Below are 21,424 nucleotides of genomic sequence, written 5' to 3'. Positions count from 1 at the left end.
CTACATAGACGAAGCACTTATCTATGTGTTTCTAATGTGCTTCCTTACCGGCATAAGGAAAATTGAAACGATGTTCTCTGGGTGGTGTCCCTTGGAAGAATGAAACTTTCTTTTATGTCAGAGAGAAACTTCGTTTGGACACTGATTTGGGGCGGGGGAACATGGATTTGAGTTTAAATTTAATGAGATGGAAAACATTTATGTATTTCTCCTTCACCTTCCCAGCCTGGAGAGAACAAAGCACTTCAAAAGGAGAGAAATGTGTTCCTGCCGTTATAGCAAGCATAATGATCCTAATTAGCCGTCGGGAGTGTCAGAGTGGGAAGAACCCTTGCTTATGCATCCAGAACTTCTCACTGAGGAAAATCTCTTAGACCGTGTCCCGTTAGGATGTCTGGGGTGGTAGTGCTTGTGCCGTGGACCTAACTAACCAGCTTGCGTTGTAGGAAGCCGGTGTATTTCAGTGAGCTCGTGTAATTTCTTGCTGTGGAAATGATAGAAAAAACGTTGAAAGCAAAGCCCAACCAGAGCCCCTAGGTGTGAATGGAGGTAAAGGATCTTCTCTCCTTATTTAGGAGTTCGGGCTGAACGGGGCCTGTCCACATCAAGAATCTTGATGGGGCGCCTGGGTGGCTCAGTCGGTTGGGCGTCCGACTTCGGCTCAGGTCATGATCTCACGGTTTGTGAGTTCGAGCCCCGCGTCGGGCTCTGTGCTGACAGCTCAGAGCCTGGAGCCTGCTTCCGATTCTGTGTCTCCCTCTCTCTCTGCCCCTCCCCTGCTCATGCTCTGTCTCTCTCTGTCTCAGAAATAAATAAAAACACTTAAAAAATTAAAAAAAAAAAAAAAAAGAATCTTGATGTTCTGTCTCAGCCCTCAAGTTTGTGGAATTCATAAAATTTCAGCTTATCGTTAGCAAAAATCTTCCCAGAAGGGCTCTGAAGGACAGCACTGGATGGAAATATGTGCGAGTGGGATGCCAGGAGTCTAGAATTACTTTTCACCGAGGTCTTATTGGATGCTTTATCCTTTGGTGGCTGAAACATGTCAAGAGGGGACTTTCTTTGCACGCTGCCCATGCAGTTGTAAAGATAGCCAGGGTCACATTAGCCCCAAAATGTGCTTTGTTTATAAACCCAGTTTGCTTCTGCTTTTGTGCATGTTATATGCTTGATCTCTCTTTTTTTTTTTTTTAAACCAAAAGAACGTTTAAAATAACGGGTCACTTTGTTGCAAATTCCAGGGGAGAAAGAGGCAAGTGTGTGTACCTAAGAGGACATCCACAGAAATTGATAGGACTGTTAAGAATACTTTCCACACTCGATCCAGTGAGATTGGAAGAAAAAGCTGGGGGCCCAGAGTAGTTTATTTTGGAATGCCTGGAACACATCCTCATTTCAGAGAGTATCGTAATCGGTTCTCTCCCTGTTTCTGAGCTGTGTGACAATAAAACGATGGCTTTTTTAGCACAAAGTAGTGAGAAGGGTCATTCCCTGCCCCCCTTCCCCGATGTGTACAAAAGCATAACTCATCACTAGGGACGTTTCTTCCTATTTAATGTCGTATTTGTCTTTCATTCTTCTGTTAGAGGATTTTATGGAGTTTGGCTTATGCGGTGATCAAATAAACACTCTGTGAGATGTGGCATAGATGTCTGGGGCTTTGGAGAGGAGCATACCTTTTAAATTCATAACAGGAATTTTGCCTCCTCGTTCAGCACTGCACCCTTCCGGTGGCCGGGGGCGTGGGGGACCCTTTAAAAGGTCTGGCTTTGTATAGCTGACTGTAAATTGACTTGAATTCATGTTTGCACCTTGGATCTCAGACGTTGCCAGGATCACTTGGCGAGCACGAGGAGGCCCGCCGTTTGACCACAGTTTAGCACTTGCCAAACAAAAAATTATTTCTGTAAATGTCAAGTGTGTCTCATCGGTCAGAATGGGAAGGGGGAAGACGCAAGGCCAAGAAGGAACATCTGTGGGTGGTTCGACAACATTTGCTTCACTTGCTGTTTGAAAACACCGCTCTTTTGTATATTCAAGAACTGTATGGGTTTTAAAAGGGAGAGATCAACTTGCCGGCTATTGTTTCTTAATTTTACTGCATGAAAGGTTTTGTCAAGACTAAGGAAGACATCCACTTTCAGACCCTGGTGGCCTAGGCTGCTTTCTGGAATGCAGCCTCCTCCGGCCGGCCCGTCTTTCCCTGTTCACGGTGTGCTCGTGTCCCGCACGTGGTAACGTGAGGACAGGAAGCCAGGAGGCGGCCGTGGGCCATCCCGCGTCATTGAGACCGTGCGACCCGGAATCCGGGCTTGGACTTGGCTTTCGGCTCCTCGTTTCACACTCACGTGTCATTACCTGTGGTTTTGTCTTTGCTCTCCCCCCACCCCGCACAGATCCGGAGTTAGGTGTCGGCACACTGCCCGAACATGACAGCCAGGATGCAGGGCCGATTGTCCCCAAGATATCCGGTCTAGAGAGAAGCCAGGAGAAGAGCCAGGACTGTTGCAAAGAGCCCATCTTTGAGCCCGTGGTGCTTAAAGACCCCTGCCCTCAGGTCCCCCAGCCGCTACCCCAGCCCCAGGCGGAACCCCAGCCCCGAGCTCCTTCTCCAGACCCCGACCTGGTGCGGCGCACAGAGGCCCCGCCTCAGCCCCCGCGTCCAAGCACACAGCCACCACAGGCGCCCCCAGAGGCCCAGCTTCAGCCCGCCCCTCAGCCTCCGGTGCAGAGGCCGCCGAGGCCGCAGTCCCCCACCCAGCTGCTCCACCAGAGTCTCCCGCCTGTGCAGGCCCATCCCTCGTCCCAGAGCCTCACCCAGCCATTGTCCGCCTACAACAGCAGTAGCTTAAGCCTCAACAGCTTAAGGTGAGCAACCTGCTTTTTTGTTGTTGTTGTTTTTTTTTTGGCCTGACTTTTGCCATCTTCTTCGGGACCGGCAGGCAGGAGTGGGGAAGGGGTTCCCAAGGACATTGACACTGACACCGTGTTCCCCGGGAGGCAGAGACCAGGGGACAAGGAGAGGGCCCCGCGAGGCTCGGGGCTCTTGGGAGAGGGCGGGTTGGCCTGGGTTGGGGAGAGAGGACGTTGGGAAGAACTAAAACAGCTGCAGAGACTCCTGGCGGGGGTCGGGGGGGGGGGCGGCAAAGGCAGGAAGGGAAGGGAGTGTGCATAAGACAGTGTAGAGGGGAGCTCCCCACCCTGTCCTGGAGAGAGGCCACGAGGGGAAACCTACCAGCACCCAGCGTTAGGAGATTTAAAAAAAAATTTTTTAACATTTAGTTTTGTGTGTGAGAGAGAGAGAGAGCACATGCAGGGGAGGGGCAGAGAGAGAGAGGGAGACACAGAATCCGAAGCGGGCTCCAGATTCTGAGCTGTCAGCACAGAGCCCGACGTGGGGCTCGAACCCACAAACTATGAGATCATGACTTGAGCCGAAGTCAGAGGCTTAACCGACTGAGCCACCCAGGCGCCCCCAGTGTTAGGAGATTGTTAGAAGGGAGGGATTTGCCCCCACGAGAGGATGTGCTGCAACTCCAGAGTCAGGAAGATGGGGACCAGGGGACTCCGGTTGAGGTTTTCCCGTTACGATGTACTTCTTCCAAGGTGGGTCAGAGGGGCGTAGGAGAAGCTAGCTGGACTGGAGACAGAGAAGCTCCCATGTGGCGATCCAGGCTCTCCTGCCTTGTCTTTGCCAAACTACAAAGGAAAGTTTTCAGAGTAGCTCAGTGGAGGAACCGCCGAGGAAAGGGAGACAGAAACCCGGGTGTGGGGCCAAGCGTGGCCCACCCTCGCTTGCCCCGGAGGTTGTAATTCTAACCTAGTAGGGCTTTGCTTTCCTTGTGACGTGACCGAGGGGGGTTCTGGGGCGGGCTGTTTTCCTGTCTAGGACAGGGGAAGGAAACTGCCTTTGCCAGGGTTCATTTCTGTGGCCCTCCAGACCACAGCGGTGATGAGGGGCTCCCTGGTTCACCTTCCTATCTGTGCTTCTTCATCAAGGGGCAGCAGTCAGACAGGGTGAGCTCAGGCCATTGTTCTCGTCCATCTTTGTAAAGTGGAGGAAATGTGGCTAGTGGAGGACGGACAGAAGGCGCAGGGTTTCTAGGGGCAGAGGTGAGAATCTGGCCACAGAGGGGGAGCCGACATGAGTTTCCGGCCGCCATCGGGTCACCAAGTGTTCACCGCTGAGAGAGAGAGGGGGAGAGCATAAGCAGGGGAAAGAGAGAAGGAGAGAGAGAATCCCAGCAGGCTCTGTGCCCTCAGTGCAGAGCCCAATGCGGGGCTCGATCCCACAAACCATGAGCTCATGACCTGAGCCGAAACCAAGAGTCAGACGTTCAACCCACTGAGCCACCCAGGCGCCCCTGTGGTTATGATTTTAGCAGAGGCTTCTTGTGGGCATGAGGGAGGGTCTATAAAGAAGAAGGAGCAGGAGAAAGCATTGCACGGCTTTGGGCAGTGAGATAGGATTTTTTTTTTTTTTAAGAAAATAAATTGCTTACCTCTTTTTTCCTTCCTTCCTTTTTTTTTTTGGTCACTCCAACAGCAGTAGCAGAAGCAGCACCCCAGCAAAGACTCAGCCCGCCCCGCCTCACATCTCTCACCACCCTTCGGCCTCCCCGTTCCCCCTGTCACTGCCCAACCACAGCCCCTTGCACAGCTTCACACCCACCCTCCAGCCCCCCGCACACTCACATCACCCCAATATGTTCGCCCCTCCCACGGCTCTGCCTCCGCCACCACCTCTGACTTCGGGGAGTCTGCAGGTCCCCGGACACCCGGCCGGAAGCACTTACTCAGGTAGGAGGGGGGGCCGACCTCGCCCACCTGCCCTCCCGTCTCCCACGCTTGGGGCCTCACCGCTGCCTGTGTGTCCTTCATGGCTAGGTCTTATCGACTGAGCAGTTGCTGCTTTATTATAGAGACTCTTGTAACCCGCCTCCGGTCGGTCCTTCGTGGGCTGAGGTTTGGCAGAAATACACGCCGCCCCCTACCCACCTAGCGCAGCCCAGGAGGCTCGGACACAGCCAAAGGGGAGCCAGCTGGTTGGAAGTCCAGAGGCTCTTCCAAATAAGGCCACGCGCTACGTGGTAGAACACGGATTACATACGCCCGGTCATCCCATTCGAGGGACGGAAACTTCACCAGGCCCGCGACTGTTCTGTTCCAGTCTCTTTAAATTCCATCCTGGTTTAAGGGGGTTGTTTTCAAGGAGTAGGGCCTTCTACGTTCTTGGGAGGGGAGGATGCGCTTTTCGCTCCAAGGTATCCCAGAGTTTTAAGTGTTAACAAAATCCAGCCTTAGATATTGGCTTCTTCTCTCCTCACCTGTATTGACCAGGCTGGTATCCCAAGTTTGGGCCCCTGTAGCCGTGCTGTCCCACCGTGGCAGACATTCCCCCTTGAAGACGAGGGCATGGGAACACAGCCAGGTTAACAGAGATCAGTGTGCACTCGACGATGTTAATTCCTTGAACCATCAATATTGTCCCCCTGTGGTAGATGAGGGAGCTGAGACCCAGGTGGGTGATATCCCCACCCCCCGCCACGCCCAGGCTCCCTGAGCTGGTGGTCAGAGCCAAAAACTGACCTCTGGCTGTTCGGCCTGGAGCCTTGTCCCCAAAAGCCTAGGGGCTGGAAGAACGCAATCCCATTGTGACTGGGCGTCAGGATCCTCTGGTTGGTTGTTCCCTTCCATCCGGGGGGCACAGGGGCCCTCGGGGGTGCCCTCGGCCCCGCCGACCTCTCTGGTCAGGGCCTCGGGTGTCCTTATCCAAAGGATACCACTGGGGGTGGGGGGGGGAAGCATCACCCTCTCCCTTTCCTTCTTTTCCAGAGCAAGACATCTTGCGACAGGAACTGAACACACGCTTTCTGGCCTCTCAGAGTGCTGACCGCGGGGCTTCCCTGGGCCCTCCGCCCTACCTGCGGACCGAGTTCCACCAGCACCAGCACCAGCACCAGCACACGCACCAGCACACGCACCAGCACACCTTCACGCCGTTCCCCCACGCCATCCCCCCCACCGCCATCATGCCGACGCCAGCACCTCCCATGGTGCGTACCCCAGGCAGAAATGTGAGGATAAGTAGAGCACGACTCTCTTTTGTGCAGCACGCCGGGGCGGAATGGGCCGTCGGGGCACAGGAGACCGGGTGGGGAGCGCTGGCCACTCAGGGGCCTCCTTTGGCCTCGTCCGTCTTGGCTGGAGAGAAGGGAGTGCGCCCTGCTCCGGGCAGCGCTGACCCGGGGCCCGAGGCAGGAGCCTCTTTCTAGCAAGTTCCGTCCAGCACTGCGTGTGCGCGTGGGCGGAGGGGAGGGTATTTTAGATGCCCTCCAAGCAGTCCCAGCCAGCGTCGGTAGTTAACTTCTTCGAGGGCAGTTGTGCCTTCTTGAGCATCTTGGGGGGGTCGCCACCAGGTGTAAAAATGTATCTGTCGGTGCTTCGCACCGAGTCATAATAGCAAACAGATGCTCATAGAATACTGGGAGTCAGGAGGAGGGCCGAGGAGGGGAGAGAGCCGTCAGAAGATCTGGACTGTATCCATTACCCCCTGCTCTTTCAGGGGGCTCCCCAAGCCTGTTTTGTTGGGGGCAGGGGTTATATTTTTTGTATTTCATAAGACGGTGCCCAAGTCTGGCATCCTGCTCTGTCGGCAAGTGGCCAGGGAGTGATGCACCCACAGGGGCAGAAGTCGACCCCGTGATGAGAGCTGCCATTGCCAAGGACACGATCTCGGTCTTGACCCGGGGCTGGCCCTTGCTGGATGAGCCACCTGGGATTTGTTTTTCTTTTTTAACTTACAAACTGTAGTGAACGGTCCCATATTAGGGTGCTAAGTATTCTGAGATAGAGCCCTGTCTGCCACAGTGAGGATTAGAGTGTTTTACTGACTTAATTTTTCATATTTAAGGAAATACTTGATTTGAAGGCAGTTAGTGTCGGCATGGCGAGAATAGATTTGAATTCCGTGATTTTAAGAGGTGCGCCCTTCACCAAACTTTGCGTCCTCTCCTCCCTCCCCCTCCCATTTTGTTCTACTTAATGTTTTTAAAGATGGAATTTTAAAGCTTATCTTATAAATTTTATTTAGGAGAACATTAGAGATGAGGCCTTGGGACCAAAATGTTTTCCTATAGTAAATCCTGTATCTTTTTTTTCTGGATGAATTGTTGTCCTTCTCAACAGTTATGTTTTTTAAGGGCTTAATATTTGGGGAAAGAGCTTATGGCAGCCTGAGTGGGCTGTTAAATCAAATCTTACTAAGGGGGGGTTGTAGCACCAGGACGTTGACGTTATTTAGAGGAAGCGGTGGGATACTCTTTTCTGCTCAAAAGAAAAGTTCCAAGGCCTCTCCCAGATTCCTTTATATTTGGGTCTAATACGTTTCAGCAGGTGGCTGAACATACAGTTCTTCAGCCACAAGGAAGATGGAAATGGAGGGAACTCTCTGGATAAATCAGACCAAATGCTCGCTTCTCTTTGATGTATCTGAATAATTGCCCCTTTTCTCCAGTTTCAAGGTCTGGTTTATGCCAGTCTCTAAATGTAGATCGGAATGACTCTCCGGTGTGGCCAGGACCGCAATGCACCGTCTGGGTTTTCACTTTGGTTTCCCCTGTCTTGTCGGAGGGACTCAGGAGTCGAGAACGGTTTCTCACGTACAACGAGGTCGTGGAGTCTGTTGACAGCCTAATTAACGGCGGAGAAGCTCGCTCAGGGCTGCCTCCGCCGAAGCCGTGAACAGAATTGTAGACTCTTTAAGTAACTAGCTTTTGCTTTGATCCCTTTACAGTTTGACAAATACCCTACAAAAGTTGACCCATTCTACCGGCACAGTGTGAGTCTTGTTACCATGCTACACATTCAATGTAACTGCTTTTCCATTTTTGTCCTCTTGCCACAGATCAGTAAATGACTAGCAGCCTTCCTTAATCATCTTTGCGAGAATCCCCATTGCGCCTCGTCACTTTGGATGCTTGCTTTTGTGACGTTTGCTTCTGGTAAAGATGCAGTATCCTCTTCCGAATCAAAAGATCATTAGCGCGCCTGACACCTTAAAGCACAGGTGAACCTCACTGCGAGCCAGGCGTCTGTCCTCAAAGTGGGGGGTCTGCACTCGAATCACTGTGGCCGCAGGAGACCCTGGAATCCCAGGATTTCAGGAATTGCCCAAAACATCCTTAACACAGATTTCCCAGAATCAACGTGAAGTATTTCTTCCGAACAGAATGTCGTTCGTCTTTTTTGACTCCTAAGTCCTCCAAAAACAGATTCTCATTTCCTCCTGACTAAATGTAGACCCCTCTCCCACGTGGCTGGTCGTGTTCGCCTGGGCTTGTTGCAACCAAAACCAAAAACTATCATTTCGGTAAAAGAGGGTCCTAAGATTGAAATACATGGTTTTTCCCCTTTAACCTCGTTCTTCTTTATGTAACAGAAAATTTTTTTCTTTTATGCCACGTTAAAGAGTACGGTTCTAGAACTGAAATCGGCACCAGCCTATTTCGATACATTTCAGTTGAGACATGAGACGAGGGCTTTACTTATTTATCTTTTAAGACAAACACCTTGTACATCTTACCATGATATTTTGATTATGGAGTGAATACTGCATCCTTCTTACCTGAAATTTTGCAAGTTTCTTTGCTCAGTGGTTTATTCATATTTTTCAAGCGACACCAGAAAGAAAGAAGAGGAGTAATTTCTTGTAGCCACGTTGTCCATCCGTCCTCACCTATGCTTGCTTGGAAAGAAGTGCTCCTCAGTAGATCAGCAAAGCCTGTGAGCTCATTCCTACTCTGAACCAGATAATCAGACACTGCCTTAGTCCAGAGTGTAGCCAGCCGAGAAGTCAAAACTACAAGATATTAGAAATCAATTAAGCATCAGTTACTCTAGAGACGTGCAGACATAACGTGAGGGAGCCTCCTCAGGAAGAGATGCGGAAAGTATATCCGAGTGCCGGAGCCCCACGTTGTTCTGGCACTTTCTGCTCACAGCACTGTGATACAAAAGCTTTTTTTTTTTTTTTTTTTTAACGGACGTGCAAAATGCAGCAGACGCCTGGGCTTCCTCTTTAGCGCTGTCCCGCGAGTGGTGCCGTCCTTAAGGGTCATCAGATTTCTGCCCTTTGTGTTTGTGGATTTCAGCGAAGGACTAGCTAAGGAAGTCATTCCTAGAGACAGTTTAGCGTGCTCAGCCAGTGGCTCAGATTTACTTCTGAGTAAATCTGGACAAAGTGTAGTGCCTTCCTACGTGCGTGTGCCACCGGCGGTCCTAGAAGTACGATAGAGAGAAAGCCCGGGGGCCTGAATTTCCGGCAGGTTTATGTTTTATTACTTAGGTACTTCAGATTTTTCATCCGGGGGGGTGGGGGGTGGGGAGTCCAGCTCTATTCTAAGAGGGTCAGTCATGGACTATAACAGCAGAAGGACAACGATGAAAATATCTAATTTTTGTATTGAAAACGTTAAAGGAAATATACCCACCGAGAGGCGGAGTATTAGAGACTTGAGTGTGTTTCAGTGTGGCATGCATTTAATTACACTGCTTCATGCAGTATACTGGGGGGGAGGGTTATTTCATTTTATTAGTTATAGTGGATAATGTATGAAGTACTTAGTCTCCCCTGCTTTGGGGATTAGGACGTTATAAGGGGAATTAAGATGGAATGCGCTCAAGTATCTAAAACACAATTTTAGACTTAAAAGTAGTTTTAAATGAGGGCACTTGGCTCGCAATCACTGTTTAAGTGGATTTAGTTCAATATCAATTAGTCTGAAAAACTTTTGCTGCATCATTGAAGGGAGCAAAATGAAATAAAGACCCACAGAAAAGTATGTGCCCTGAAAACAGGATTGCAAAATGGGCATCTCAGCCATGACCTAGAAATAGCGAACAGAAAGGCATCGTTAGGAAAAGCTTGAGTTCTTATTAATCGTGTTTTTGACATTGTACGCAACCCGAAAGGTGGGCCGTTACTTAAATGTCTGTATGGTGGTTTGATCAAAGGAAATGGAATCGGAGCAGTGGGATCTCGGAAATACTCAGTTTCTAGAAGGAGGAAGCGATGTCTGTGCCTTGTGTTCAGTATTGCTGCATATTTCTTCCCTCCGTCGTGTCCTCTTAATTCCAGAAAATTCATATTCCTAATTCAGAATCATTCCTCTCCCTGCACTGCGTGGTCGGACACAGCAAGGGCTGGGTTTGGGTAGCCCCCAGTGAGCTTGTCCACCTTCTAGAAAACAGTAGCTCCGTTGTAAGTGCACGTTTTACCCTCCCACAAATATTTGTCCTCATTTGAGATGAGACAATTAAATTGTCCTCTGAAACTGCCACTTCTGGAACAACGTAATGAAGCAAGGATTGTGCATATTTTCTCATTTCCTCAAACTATTAAAAATCTACAATTACTAATTGAGTTTTAATGGTATAAAATCCTGCAACTCGTAAAGAGTCGCTTCTTTTTCTTCCTTTTTCCCTAATTTTTCTTTTTTTTTTTTCTTTTTTTTTTTTTTCCTTTTTCTAATTAACTTGTAATTTTCCGGGCATCTTATTTGGCTCAGCACCCCTCCTGTTTTTGACGCACATTAAAATCTCAAACCATTTAGGTCTTCTACCCGATTTAACAATTAATAATTAGAAAAGCTCCCTTTCTAATGATGTCCTCGTCTGGGACATCATTTGCTGGCTGATTGATTCTGAACTACTTTTAACTTTTTAAGTTAAGCATTCATGGCACATCTGTGTGATCATTTCATCCTGGCTTCTTGACTAATAGCATCAAACTGAGATTATCTGGCTTGCTAATGTCGATGTCGTTCTATGGGAAGGGAATTGGAGTATATCATTTGCCTCCTACTAAAATCTTTTTTTCCCCTCTCCGTCTTTGGCCACAGCTCTTCCATTCCTACCCTCCTGCAGTATCGGGCATCCCCCCTATGATTCCACCCACTGGTCCTTTTGGTTCACTACAAGGAGCATTTCAGCCGAAGGTAAGAAACCTTACCGTGGAAATAGGCAAGCACCTTTACCAGCCGAGCCCCAGGCTGGGCGTGCGGGTGGGTTCTGCATCCTGTCGCCCGCCAGTGACGAATCTTCCCAATCCGAAGTGACCACTGGGATTAGAGCGACGTTTTTGTTTGGTTTGGTTTTTTGGGTTTGGGGATTTTTTGGGGGTTTTTTTTGCGAGCCCTCTGAGTTTTAAACCTCAGCCCCGAATTGCATTTTCAATCTGTATTATCCACGTAATCTCAGCTGAGCTGCGATTTCCTACAATCTTGAAAATATACAGAATACATATATATTTTTTTATTGCCAGTATTGTGGACATAAGCTTCTGGTCAGGAAATGTATGAAATGTCAGATATGTGTGCACCAAGTTGTCCTCGAGTTACATGTTATGAGCAAAGAGGCAAAGCTGAGCCTTGACTGATTGTAAGAGACAGGAAGGGAACAATTCCAAACTAAAATTGCATCCTTCCAGTTGTGTGAGGGGAAGACGCTTCTGCTCCCTCTTCCGCATTTTGCTCCTGAGCCCTGTCTGTCTGCAAATTCTGGCTCTACTCTGCTTCAGTCCTCCCTCAGCCGTGGTCATGCTTACCAAGGTCAAGACCAACAGCCTCATGGGAAATTAACCTTTTGCCCTTTAAATAACTAAACACTTTCTACCTACTCAGTGTTATCCTACTCATCTGGGGCTAGGCTTCTCTCTGAAGGTCAATAGGGAGGAGTCATTCTCAGAACACTCTGCCCTTATGCGACTTTATCACAGCCCCTTCTTTATTTTCATACAAAAGCGAAATGCAGTTATGTTAGTAACCGTCCTCAGACTCTTTAAGTAGGAAAGTTTGCTGTGTGTGGTTTTTGGTTTCCCTTTTTATTTGTTTATGTTTCCCGATCTCATTTCTAAGAGAACACACCAGATTGGGGCCAGGGTCTTCCAGCATGAGCGCGTTTTGCCTTTCTAGAAGCACGTTGTCATAAAACTAGAAACAGGAAAAAACATTTAAAAGCATTGGGGGTAGGACGAGGTACACCTCAGAAGTGACATTTATCTGCTTGGAATGGTGGCTTATAGGCCAGGTTATCCATACCTGGGACTTGCGTGATGGCCCTGTGCAACCCTCCTGTCTTGGGATGAAATGACAATGATTTTTCAACCCCTTCCCCTGTCTGCCATTCCCTGCACCCTCACACCCTGGGCCCTGGTCTGTCCCCTCTGGGCTGCACCAACTCTCCAGTGCCTCTCCAAACAGACTGCTAGGTCATTTAATAAATTAGACTATTTCCCTCACTCACAATTATCCAATCACACAGAAAACTACATCTGGGCAAGAAAGTGTCTCTCTTGGTGTTGAAATAGGCCTTTCCAGGCCATCTTACTGATTGAATATGTAGATTGCAGTTCATTAGCGGAGTTCTTCATATGTATGCAAATCAGGCTGTTAACAACTCCAGCTTAATTGTTAGTTGTACAGCAGCTGACTGCTTTTCTTTCTTTCATGCTTCCCCCTCCCCTCCCTTCTCCTTATAGGCAAGCTTTGTGCCTAAGCTTGAGCTCTTTTCCCACCCGCGTTAACTTCTGGTGTGACGGGAGTCCTAGAAGTTGTGGTTTCTGCAGTAAGATACCCGGTGAAACATGTCCTGACTCCTTCATCCCCCCCAGATAGTAGGGACTGACTGCGTGTGCCAGAAGTAGGCTTTTTTGTCGTTGCTGTAAATTCAAAGGACACAAGCCTGTGGATAAGGTTATTGTTACGAATGACATTCAAGAATGGTGGTGGTTTCGGAAAGATGAAGCCGAATTACCGTAGTTAAAATTTAGAGTTCGCTTAATGTCTGTGAAACACTTGCACTTATTCCGATGAGGGGCACCTGGTACAGCAAATGGCCGCGACGTTCACGCAAGCAGTTCTTAGAGTGCTTGGTGATAACGCAAAAGACACAGTGACAGGGCCGTCCGTGTCTCAGAAGAAGATGGATTTGGGGGCAGTCCTTTCACATGTTTCTTCTCTTTGGTCCTGTGCTTCTTACTGCGGTGAGAAGTGATGTGGTCTCCGCTTTTGGATGCCTTCCCTAGACAGGACAGCCTTCCCTAGACAGGACAACATCGGGTCAGGGTCCCTGGAGAAAGTAGGGAGCGGGTCCTCTTGAAGAACATGTGCGATCAACTGGGGGAGATGCCTCTGTGAACTCTCGTCGTCTTCCAGAATGAAACAAACAAACGAAATCGACGTTTGACTTGCATATTTTAGAAGGAAAAGAGAGATCTTGCTCTTCAGGTCATGTGTTCTATGCCTCCTGAGCTGTGGTCTGATTAATTTGTAGACCTCCAACCCTATCGATGTTGCTGCTCGACCCGGGACCGTCCCGCACACTCTGCTCCAGAAGGACCCGAGGGTACGTAGAAGAAAGTCAGGCTCGGTCACAGGTAACGCCAGGGCCTGTTTGTTTCTGCGGGCCGGCTGGCCCAGGTCGTGCGCCTTCCTCAGCCCATCTGAGCGAGCTGCCGCGGGAGCTGTTCCTTCTAGTTTGTGCAAGAAAATGCCAGTCACTCTTAGAGCACAAAATCTCCGCTGCTCCCTTGTGGCTGATGACACAAGGGGGGGACCCGCCAGCAGGGGAGAAGACAAATGGCTTGTGGTCCAAGCCCAGGAAGTGGGCTTGTGTAATTTCTGTTTGACCAGTCTTCTCTGTCTACGTCCCCTTACATTTTCTCACCGAAGAAGTAACTGTAAAATGTTTTGAATGGAAAAGCGTGAAGCACTTTTCTTCCTAGAAGTCACAGGACCCTCTCCCCGCACCGCCCCACCAACCCCAACAGCGCTCCTGGCCCCTACTTGTAATGCAGAATCCTCCTGTGACCTGAGTCAAATGTCCCTCACACTTAGGTTATGTCACTCGTTCATAACGCACACCTCCACCGCCTCTCAAAAACAATTGGAAGTTCTACAAAAGATGCAGTCTTGTCTCGTGGGTTGTTACTTACGTTTGGCTTTATAGTAAATGTGGACAGACGGTGACTTTTTACAATATCGTCTTTTTCCCTGGCTAAGGGGCAGTCAGAAACTGATGACCAGAGTTAGGTAGAAGTTAAAAATGAACTAGCTACGTAAGTATTTTTACGATGTTTAGTGAACCTTCCAAAAGTGTGTAATACCTCTAAGTAGTGTGCGGTCATCACACGGAGTGCGTTGGTTCCACCTTACGTCTGGAAGAGGACAGCTCTCCCAGAAACCCCTGGGTACCCAGGCTTCCAGGTCTACGGTCCGGAGGCCGTCCTCCCTTAGAACCCAGGCGGTGTGCTTAGAAGGGCTGTTCAGATGTGTAATGTGAGCAAATCATGTTGCCGGAGGGCAAATTGCTATTGATTAAACTTGGTCGGGGGGCTTGTCAGCGTGGACGTGCCCAGGCTTGTGAAGTGGGGGAAGGGACGCTTGGCACTTTTGATCGTGTGAAAATGGGTTAATTATTCTCTAAAAGGGCTTCATTTAAAAGTAAAATTCTAACATTTTAATTTCCCCTCCTAATGAAGCACTACAAATTTGTTAATTAGAGCAATTGTTTGAGTGACAGGCATGTAACCGAGTTGTCATTTTCTCTTCACAGTTGACAGATCCTTTCAGACCTATGTTAAGGGTAAGAGAGCTTCTTCTAGAACTGTTTTGCAACCTCTGTTTGACTCCCTGCGGGTTAAAAATACAAATCCATTACAAGGAAACAAGCCATAGAAACGTTGGAATAAAATGTTGGGAGGAGAGTGGCTGGGCTTTTCAGGTAGTGTAATTGGAAATGGCCCACATTGTGTTGCTTTGAGTGTCAGAGGAAGCCAGGCCATTGAGGGAAAGCAAACAGAACATTCAACTGAGGCACCGTATCTTGTTGGGAGGGCTGCTGAAAGCTTGACTAGTGGGAACGTACGTGGGAAGTCTTCAGCTAAAGGCAGAAATTAGGATTTCACTGAGCTCTGCTGTCTCTCCTGCACCTAGAAGAGATAGATAGATAGATAGATAGATAGATCTATTTATCTGGGCTGGTGGCTGCCTCATTCTGTGGTACGTGATGTTGACCCTCAGAGCCATTCAACCTATTTCTCTGGTGCAGAAGAGGGACATACTAAGCATTAGTTTTGTTAACGTCTTGAGTGGTCTGGAGAGTGGCCAAGAGATGACCTCTGAATAAACGCTGACTTACTGGGGAGGGGGATGGTCGGATGGAAGATGGATGGATAGATTTCCAGCTACACTTAACCCATTTCTGGCGCCTCTCATCAGATAATTCAATTTCTCCAAAGCGAAACAAAGGAGAACTGTGTCATCACGTAGGTGATTTCAGATGACCCATGATTTCATGACAAGAGAACTGACCCCAGACTTGGATTTAAGGATATCTTTCAGAAACAGCTCCTTAATATAGAAACCAGAAGCGTCTGTCCTTTGCCGATGTAGGAATGGGGCAGCGTTTCCTCTCATCTGGCCTGTAGTTACTGAGCGCGTGTCGGGAGCTTATGAGTAGGTTACGCAACAAGACTACAAACGGATTGGCAGGAGGTGGTCCCTGCCCTCCAGGGTGGTAAGACAGCTCACTCAGTTACTCCTCTGCTTGGAAAGCAAGACATGAACTGATCTGAGAGACATGGCTTGATACACTCCCAGACGCGACGGCAGCAGAGGCCTAGAGCACAGGAAGGAACCAGCTCTCTTTGTTTCTTCTCTTTTCACTTGGGAACGAGCGGCACCCAAGAACACCAATGGGTAGTTGACTCTTAGCGAAGCGTTTGTGGGAACAGGGCTTCAATGAAAATGTGAATTTCTTTGTTCCGCTCTGAGGGTTAACACAAAACCGCGTTGGGGGAGGCTACGCGGGTTCTTCTGTACCCTCTCTTGTTTTGAACCGATTCACAGACGCTCCCTAATTAGCTCTTCTGAACAGCCGATTTGCATGGTAGCATGGCCGCATTTGTTAGGTACAGCTTCCCCCTCTCCCGCTCTGCCAGCTGGCACCAGAAAAGAAAGAAGAGACACAGAGTGGGGCTCGGGCTTTTGCCATCTTGTGCTCGGTAACTGGGGAGGTCCCCGTCAAGTGTGGCTTTCTGAGCAGTGGCTTCCAGCTCGGGCCCCAAGGGAGGAGGGGCAGAGCTGACCGGGGTTCCCTGAGGCCCGGGCTCTGGGCAGCCGCTAAGAGAGGGCACTTGGAGGGGGGACTGAGCACAACCGGGCCGTGTAAAAGAGCGTCGGCAGCCAAAATCTGCTGAAAAGCTCTGAAGGAGTTGGGAGATGCTGTGCTCTGGAAGGTCTTCCTTGTGACCACATTGCTCTTTGTTGTTCCAGAAACCAGGGAAGTGGTGTGCTATGCATGTTCACATCGCCTGGCAAATCTACCACCACCAACAGAAAGTCAAGGTCAGTCTTGCCTTCCTGGTCTGGCGGGGGAAGGGGGCAGGGGGACAGGAGGGGGGGGGGGGGGGGGGGGGGGGGGGGGGAATCTCCGGATGGAGGGAGGAGGCATTTAAACAGCTTCTAAAGATCCACTGGCAGGAAGATGCTATTAGGAAATCTTACTATTAATTAGGGAAACCACCAGTAAAATGATAAAATAGGAATAAACCAAGAACTCCCTGATGTTTTTTTTTTTTTTTCCTTTTAGAGGATTTTGTCATCATATTGATCCAGATTAGATTAAATCCTGCAAAAAGGGGGGGGAGGGCGGTGGTAATCTAATTATAGCAATCACGTGTTTATACAGAAAATAACAGAGTGTCTGGGAACAGCCACACATGGAAGTTTGCATTTCTGTAAGAATTGGGGCATTGGTTTCATTTTATGACTTTGAGAAGCTGATAGAGCCCTTTAGACCCTATGTGATGCTACTAAGCTTCCATCAGCAACACGTGGCGTTAAGAATTTCTTGAGGCGCCTGGGTGGCTCAGTTGGTTGAGTGTCTGACTTCAGCTCAGGTCATGACCTCGTGGTTCGTGGGTTCGAACCCCGCATCATGCTCTGTGCTAACAGCTCAGAGCCTGGAGCCTGCTTCTGATTCCGTGTCTCTCTCTCTCTCTCTCTCTCTGCCCCTCCCCTGCTTATGCTCTCTCTCTCTCCCTCTCAAAAATAAACAAACATTAAAAAAAAAAGAAACCTAAAAAAATAAAAAAAGAATTTCTCTTTCAGACGTCGTGTTTGGTTCGCAGTGACCTTTTAACACTCTCATTAATTAGTCATCCTGATGACCAGTGACACAGGTTAGAAAACAGTCAGTACCTGTAGAACCACCTCTGGCCCGTTACCCTGCAGATTATTTTGCTTCTTTTGGCTGTGTTTTTGTCACACAGATGAATACTACGTTCCACTTTTCCAGCCATTTACGTTCTAGCCATTAGATTGCTGACAATTAAGAAGGTGGGGCAACTCTGAAACCCACATATTTGAGGGGCGCCTGGGTGGCTCAGTCAGCTAAGCGTCCAACTTCGGCTCAGGTCATGATCTCACGGTTTGTGATAGGGTCAAGAGCCTTCTGCAGGAGACCAGATAAGGTGTCACTGGTTGACATAGTTGTAACAGAAATAACTGACAAGTTCAGATTTAATGTCTGTGTAAGTGTGCCTAGAAAACTGGGAGAAGACGACCAATCAAGCAATTCCAGTAAGCTTCAGTTAATCCATTTTTTCACGAACAAGCATTTAGTGCTAACGGCCTCCATGAGAATAAGAAGCCTATAGGAGCACCTGGGTGGCTTAGTTAGACAACCAATGCTTGATGTCAGCTCAGGTCATGACCTTGCTATTCTTGAGTTCGAGCCCCGCATCAGTGCAGAACCTGCTTAGGATTCTCTCTCTCTCTCTCTCTCTCTCTCTCTCTCTCTCTATCTCTCTCCCTCCCTCCCTCCCTCTTTTTCTGCCCCGCCCCCTGCTCGCTGGCTCTGTCTCTGAATAAATAAATAACTTAAAAAAAAAAAGCTGATAAATAAAGGAGGGAGAGCTGGTTGTCACAGAAATATTTTGTTTTGTTTTGTTTCATTTATTTTGAGAGGGACCCCAAGCAGGGGAGGGGCAGAGACACAGGGAGACGCAGAATCCGAAGCAGGCTCCAGGCTCTGAGCTGTCAGCACAGAGCCCGACGCGGGGCTTTAACTCATGAACCGTGAGATCACGACCGCTGACTAAATTTTGACACTCAGGCCAGTTCCCTTTCTGTTCTGGATGATGGCGATTAGCGGATCGGTAGGTGAGACTCAACCCTCCTCGTAGCTCCTTCGGTCACAAGCGATGAAGGGTGTTGTATGTGCTACTTTAGCAACTTCCTCCCCGTGAAGGTGTCCCCGGCGACTAAAACCTTCATTATCTCGATTCAATTAGGAAGCCATCTTGCACACAAAGACGGCTGCTCATCTCCCCTTCCCAGCGAGCTCTTTGTAATCCCCAGGTGCCATCCGCTTGGATGGCTTCGTGGACCTAAGTTGTGGTTAATGTGCTGTGTTGTGTTCCGTGCAGTATTAGCAGCACCAAATAATCTGGCAACCAAATTAAAAGAGGCACTCAGAAGATTTTCAAGGATTTGTAGTGAATTAGAAGCTCGGGTTTGGGGTCTGGCTATTACTGCCCTGTGGATTTGTGCAGAAATGCCATTGTCCCCTTGCCTGTGATGGGCGTTTCCTCATTCTGTTAGTACTCCCCGAATACCACCTGCAGATTACTTCGGGTGCCAGGCTCAGAGGGCCCTCACCCGGCCTGCTGTCTGGTTGCCCGGCACTCTCCGGCGACCATACCCACGTACGCATGAGAAGCGATGGAACGTGCTGTCCGCTTCCGGCTGGAAGCGATCAGGGACGTTTCATCTCGAGTGGGCACAGCGGATGAGCGGGTGAGGGAAGGGCGTACTTCGGTCGTCCCGGATTCTCACGCAAGCTAGCCCAGAGGCCTCCTGTTGACTTCAGTATACAGTGGGACGGGGCTGTGCTCAGGGCAGACACGAGGGAGTTTGAGGTGGTGCAGGCCCAAATGGACGGTGAGCGTCAGTCGGGTGGCAGAGGTTGGAGGAGTGGGTCAGAATCCGGCGAAGGGCCGTGAAGGATGGGAGCCTGGCGGGCGGGGAGGGCCGGGCAGGGGGAGGGGCACAGGGAGGGAAGCATGGAGCCTCCAGCCACCCCGGGGGGGGGGGGGGCGGGGGGGAGGGTTAATGCTCATCAGGGGAGGCCTGAGATTCAGAGAGAAGGTTGCTGAGGATTAAGAAGGTGGGGCAACTCTGAAACCCCCATTTTTGAGGGGCGCCTGGGTGGCCCCGTCAGTTAACCGTCCGACTTCGGCTCAGGTCATGATCTCGCACTGTATGATCTTGAGCCCCGTGTCCAGCTCTGTGCTGACGCTCGGAGCCTGGAGCCCGCTTCAGATTCTCTGCCTCTCTCCCTCCCTCTCTGCCCCTCCCCTGCTCGCACTCTGTCTCAAAAATAAACAAACATTAAAAAAATCTTCTTTAAAAAAGAAAACCCCATATTTGAGACCGCTACTGGCCTGAAGAATGACGCCACAGTGCAGAAGGGAGGAAACGGTGAGCCAGTTTCTACAGCCTTCCAGGAAGGTGAACGGAGGAGAGTAGCTTGAGGGTGGATACATATAACTGGGTGGAAACAGAGCGATGGCAGCTGATGGCAAGTGCTTCGCGAGAGAAGTTCTGGCGGTGCCTGCGTGGCTCAGTCGCTTAAGCATCCGACTCTTGGTTTCGGCTCAGGTCATGATCTCACAGTTCATAAGTTCAAGCTTATGTCAAGGACCTTGGGCTCTGCGCTGACAGCATGGAGCCTGTATGGGATTCTCTCTCCCTCTCTCTCTGCTGTCTCTCAAAAACAAAACCAAAAAAACAAAAAACGAGAAGTTCTCGATGGTTCACTGGCTGATCTCTTCCTCAGGGAGTTGTGGGGCAGGGGCAAGAAAAAGACCCCTGTTCGTTAAATGAATACCCCTGCTTTGCTGCTGTTTATTTTTGTTTTTGTTTTAATATGTAACAATGAGCATCTGAAAATTAGCTTGTAGCATGCAAATATTTCATCATAACTTCCCGTTACTAATGTACTGTGATCTATTAGAGTACAGCATAGAGTCATTAACGATTAATTTGCACAGCAGATTATTCATGCAGAATTCCTAATAAAATGAGCTTTGAAATACTATCATTTAAAAACTTGCTAAAATGGGCCTTTACAGCGAATAATAAACTGTTTCGGAGTGGTGGCGAGTTTGAATCAACGGTTTTATTCCTCAGGCCGTATGACCTCACAGATGGAACACTGGCCCCGTCCGGACGCAGGCCCCACTAGCCCCTCATAGGTTGACCTGCTTTTCTGGCATTCGAGGGTGAGGTGCTTTGTGGGCTGTTGTTCTCCCAGCTTTTGTAAACTTGAACCTGACTGTAGCACGCAGCCCAAGAGCACCATTCACAGAGTCTCCTTTTTCCATCTCTGCCTCTTCGCTGAGGTCGTTCTTCCCTGCTGTTCCTCTTGGGGTTTCATCTTTTCTTTTTCCCCCTTTTCCCCCTAGAAACAGATGCAGTCAGACCCACATAAGCTGGACTTCGGATTGAAACCCGAGTTCCTGAGCCGCCCCCCAGGCCCCAGCCTCTTCGGAGCCATCCACCACCCCCATGACCTGGCCCGGCCTTCAACTTTGTTCTCTGCTGCTGGTGAGTTCCGAGCTGGAGGAAAGAGTTGTTGTTGAAGAGAACTCTTCTCTTCAAAGAGGAATGTTGTTCGCAGGTAGCTATATAAATTATGTTTGTGCTCTGGGCTACCGCTCAAACCTTCCCTTTAAAAACTACAGTTTCTGGGACGCCTGGGTGGCTCAGTCGGTTACGCGTCCGACTTCGGCTCAGGTCACGATCTCACGGTCCATGAGTTCGAGCCCCGCGTCGGGCTCTGGGCTGACAGCTCGGAGCCTGGAACCTGCTTCAGATTCTGTGTCTCCCTCTCTCTCTGACCCTCCCCCGTTCATGCTCTGTCTGCCTCTGTCTCAAAAATAAATAAACATTAAAAAAAAAGAAAAAAACTACACTTTCTGCCAGCTTGCAAGGCAACATCCCAGTACGTCTAGGGAGATGGACCCTTCTTCACTGATACACCCTCTTTCATTACAGAGAGAAAGAAAGATCATCTTTCTCTCCGGGGCCTCATGTTGCTTCGGCTCATTATTTGATGGTAGAAAACTTGCAGGACAGGGTAGAAACACCTGAGGGATCTGTTCATTAACCTTCGAATGCCTCCTAGGTGTGCCAAAGTGGGGGCAGTGGGAACTGGGGGTCACTGCGTCAGAGAACGACCCGTTTCTGCTCCAAGGACATACAGACAAAAGGCAGCAGACACACAGCCGTAAGGCGCATCAGGAAACGAGAACAGCCCTCCTCCTCAGAGGAGCCTTACCATCCAGGCCTTGGAAAGC

General features: G+C 49.4%; 1 protein-coding gene across 1 annotated transcript in view; it reads left to right on the top strand.

Moving 5' to 3' along the window:
* Positions 1-2,126: 2,126 nt before the first annotated feature.
* The window catches only part of LOC125917571 (autism susceptibility gene 2 protein), a gene marked incomplete at its 5' end in the record, with an annotated part of 29,424 nt that continues 10,126 nt past the window's right edge, over positions 2,127-21,424 (top strand). Inside the window, 9 exons of the mRNA XM_049623740.1 lie at positions 2,127-2,868; positions 4,547-4,800; positions 5,836-6,056; positions 7,796-7,840; positions 10,902-10,997; positions 13,333-13,404; positions 14,614-14,643; positions 16,335-16,406; positions 20,531-20,672. Coding sequence (XP_049479697.1) covers positions 2,127-2,868; positions 4,547-4,800; positions 5,836-6,056; positions 7,796-7,840; positions 10,902-10,997; positions 13,333-13,404; positions 14,614-14,643; positions 16,335-16,406; positions 20,531-20,672 — 1,674 coding nt within the window. The remainder of the gene's footprint in view (positions 2,869-4,546; positions 4,801-5,835; positions 6,057-7,795; positions 7,841-10,901; positions 10,998-13,332; positions 13,405-14,613; positions 14,644-16,334; positions 16,407-20,530; positions 20,673-21,424) is intronic.

This window comes from Panthera uncia, unplaced genomic scaffold, assembly GCF_023721935.1.
Source record: "Panthera uncia isolate 11264 unplaced genomic scaffold, Puncia_PCG_1.0 HiC_scaffold_203, whole genome shotgun sequence".
NCBI lineage: Eukaryota > Metazoa > Chordata > Mammalia > Carnivora > Felidae > Panthera > Panthera uncia.
The sequence above is the reverse complement of the archived record's forward strand: the minus strand, read 5'-3'. Positions and strand labels throughout refer to the sequence as shown.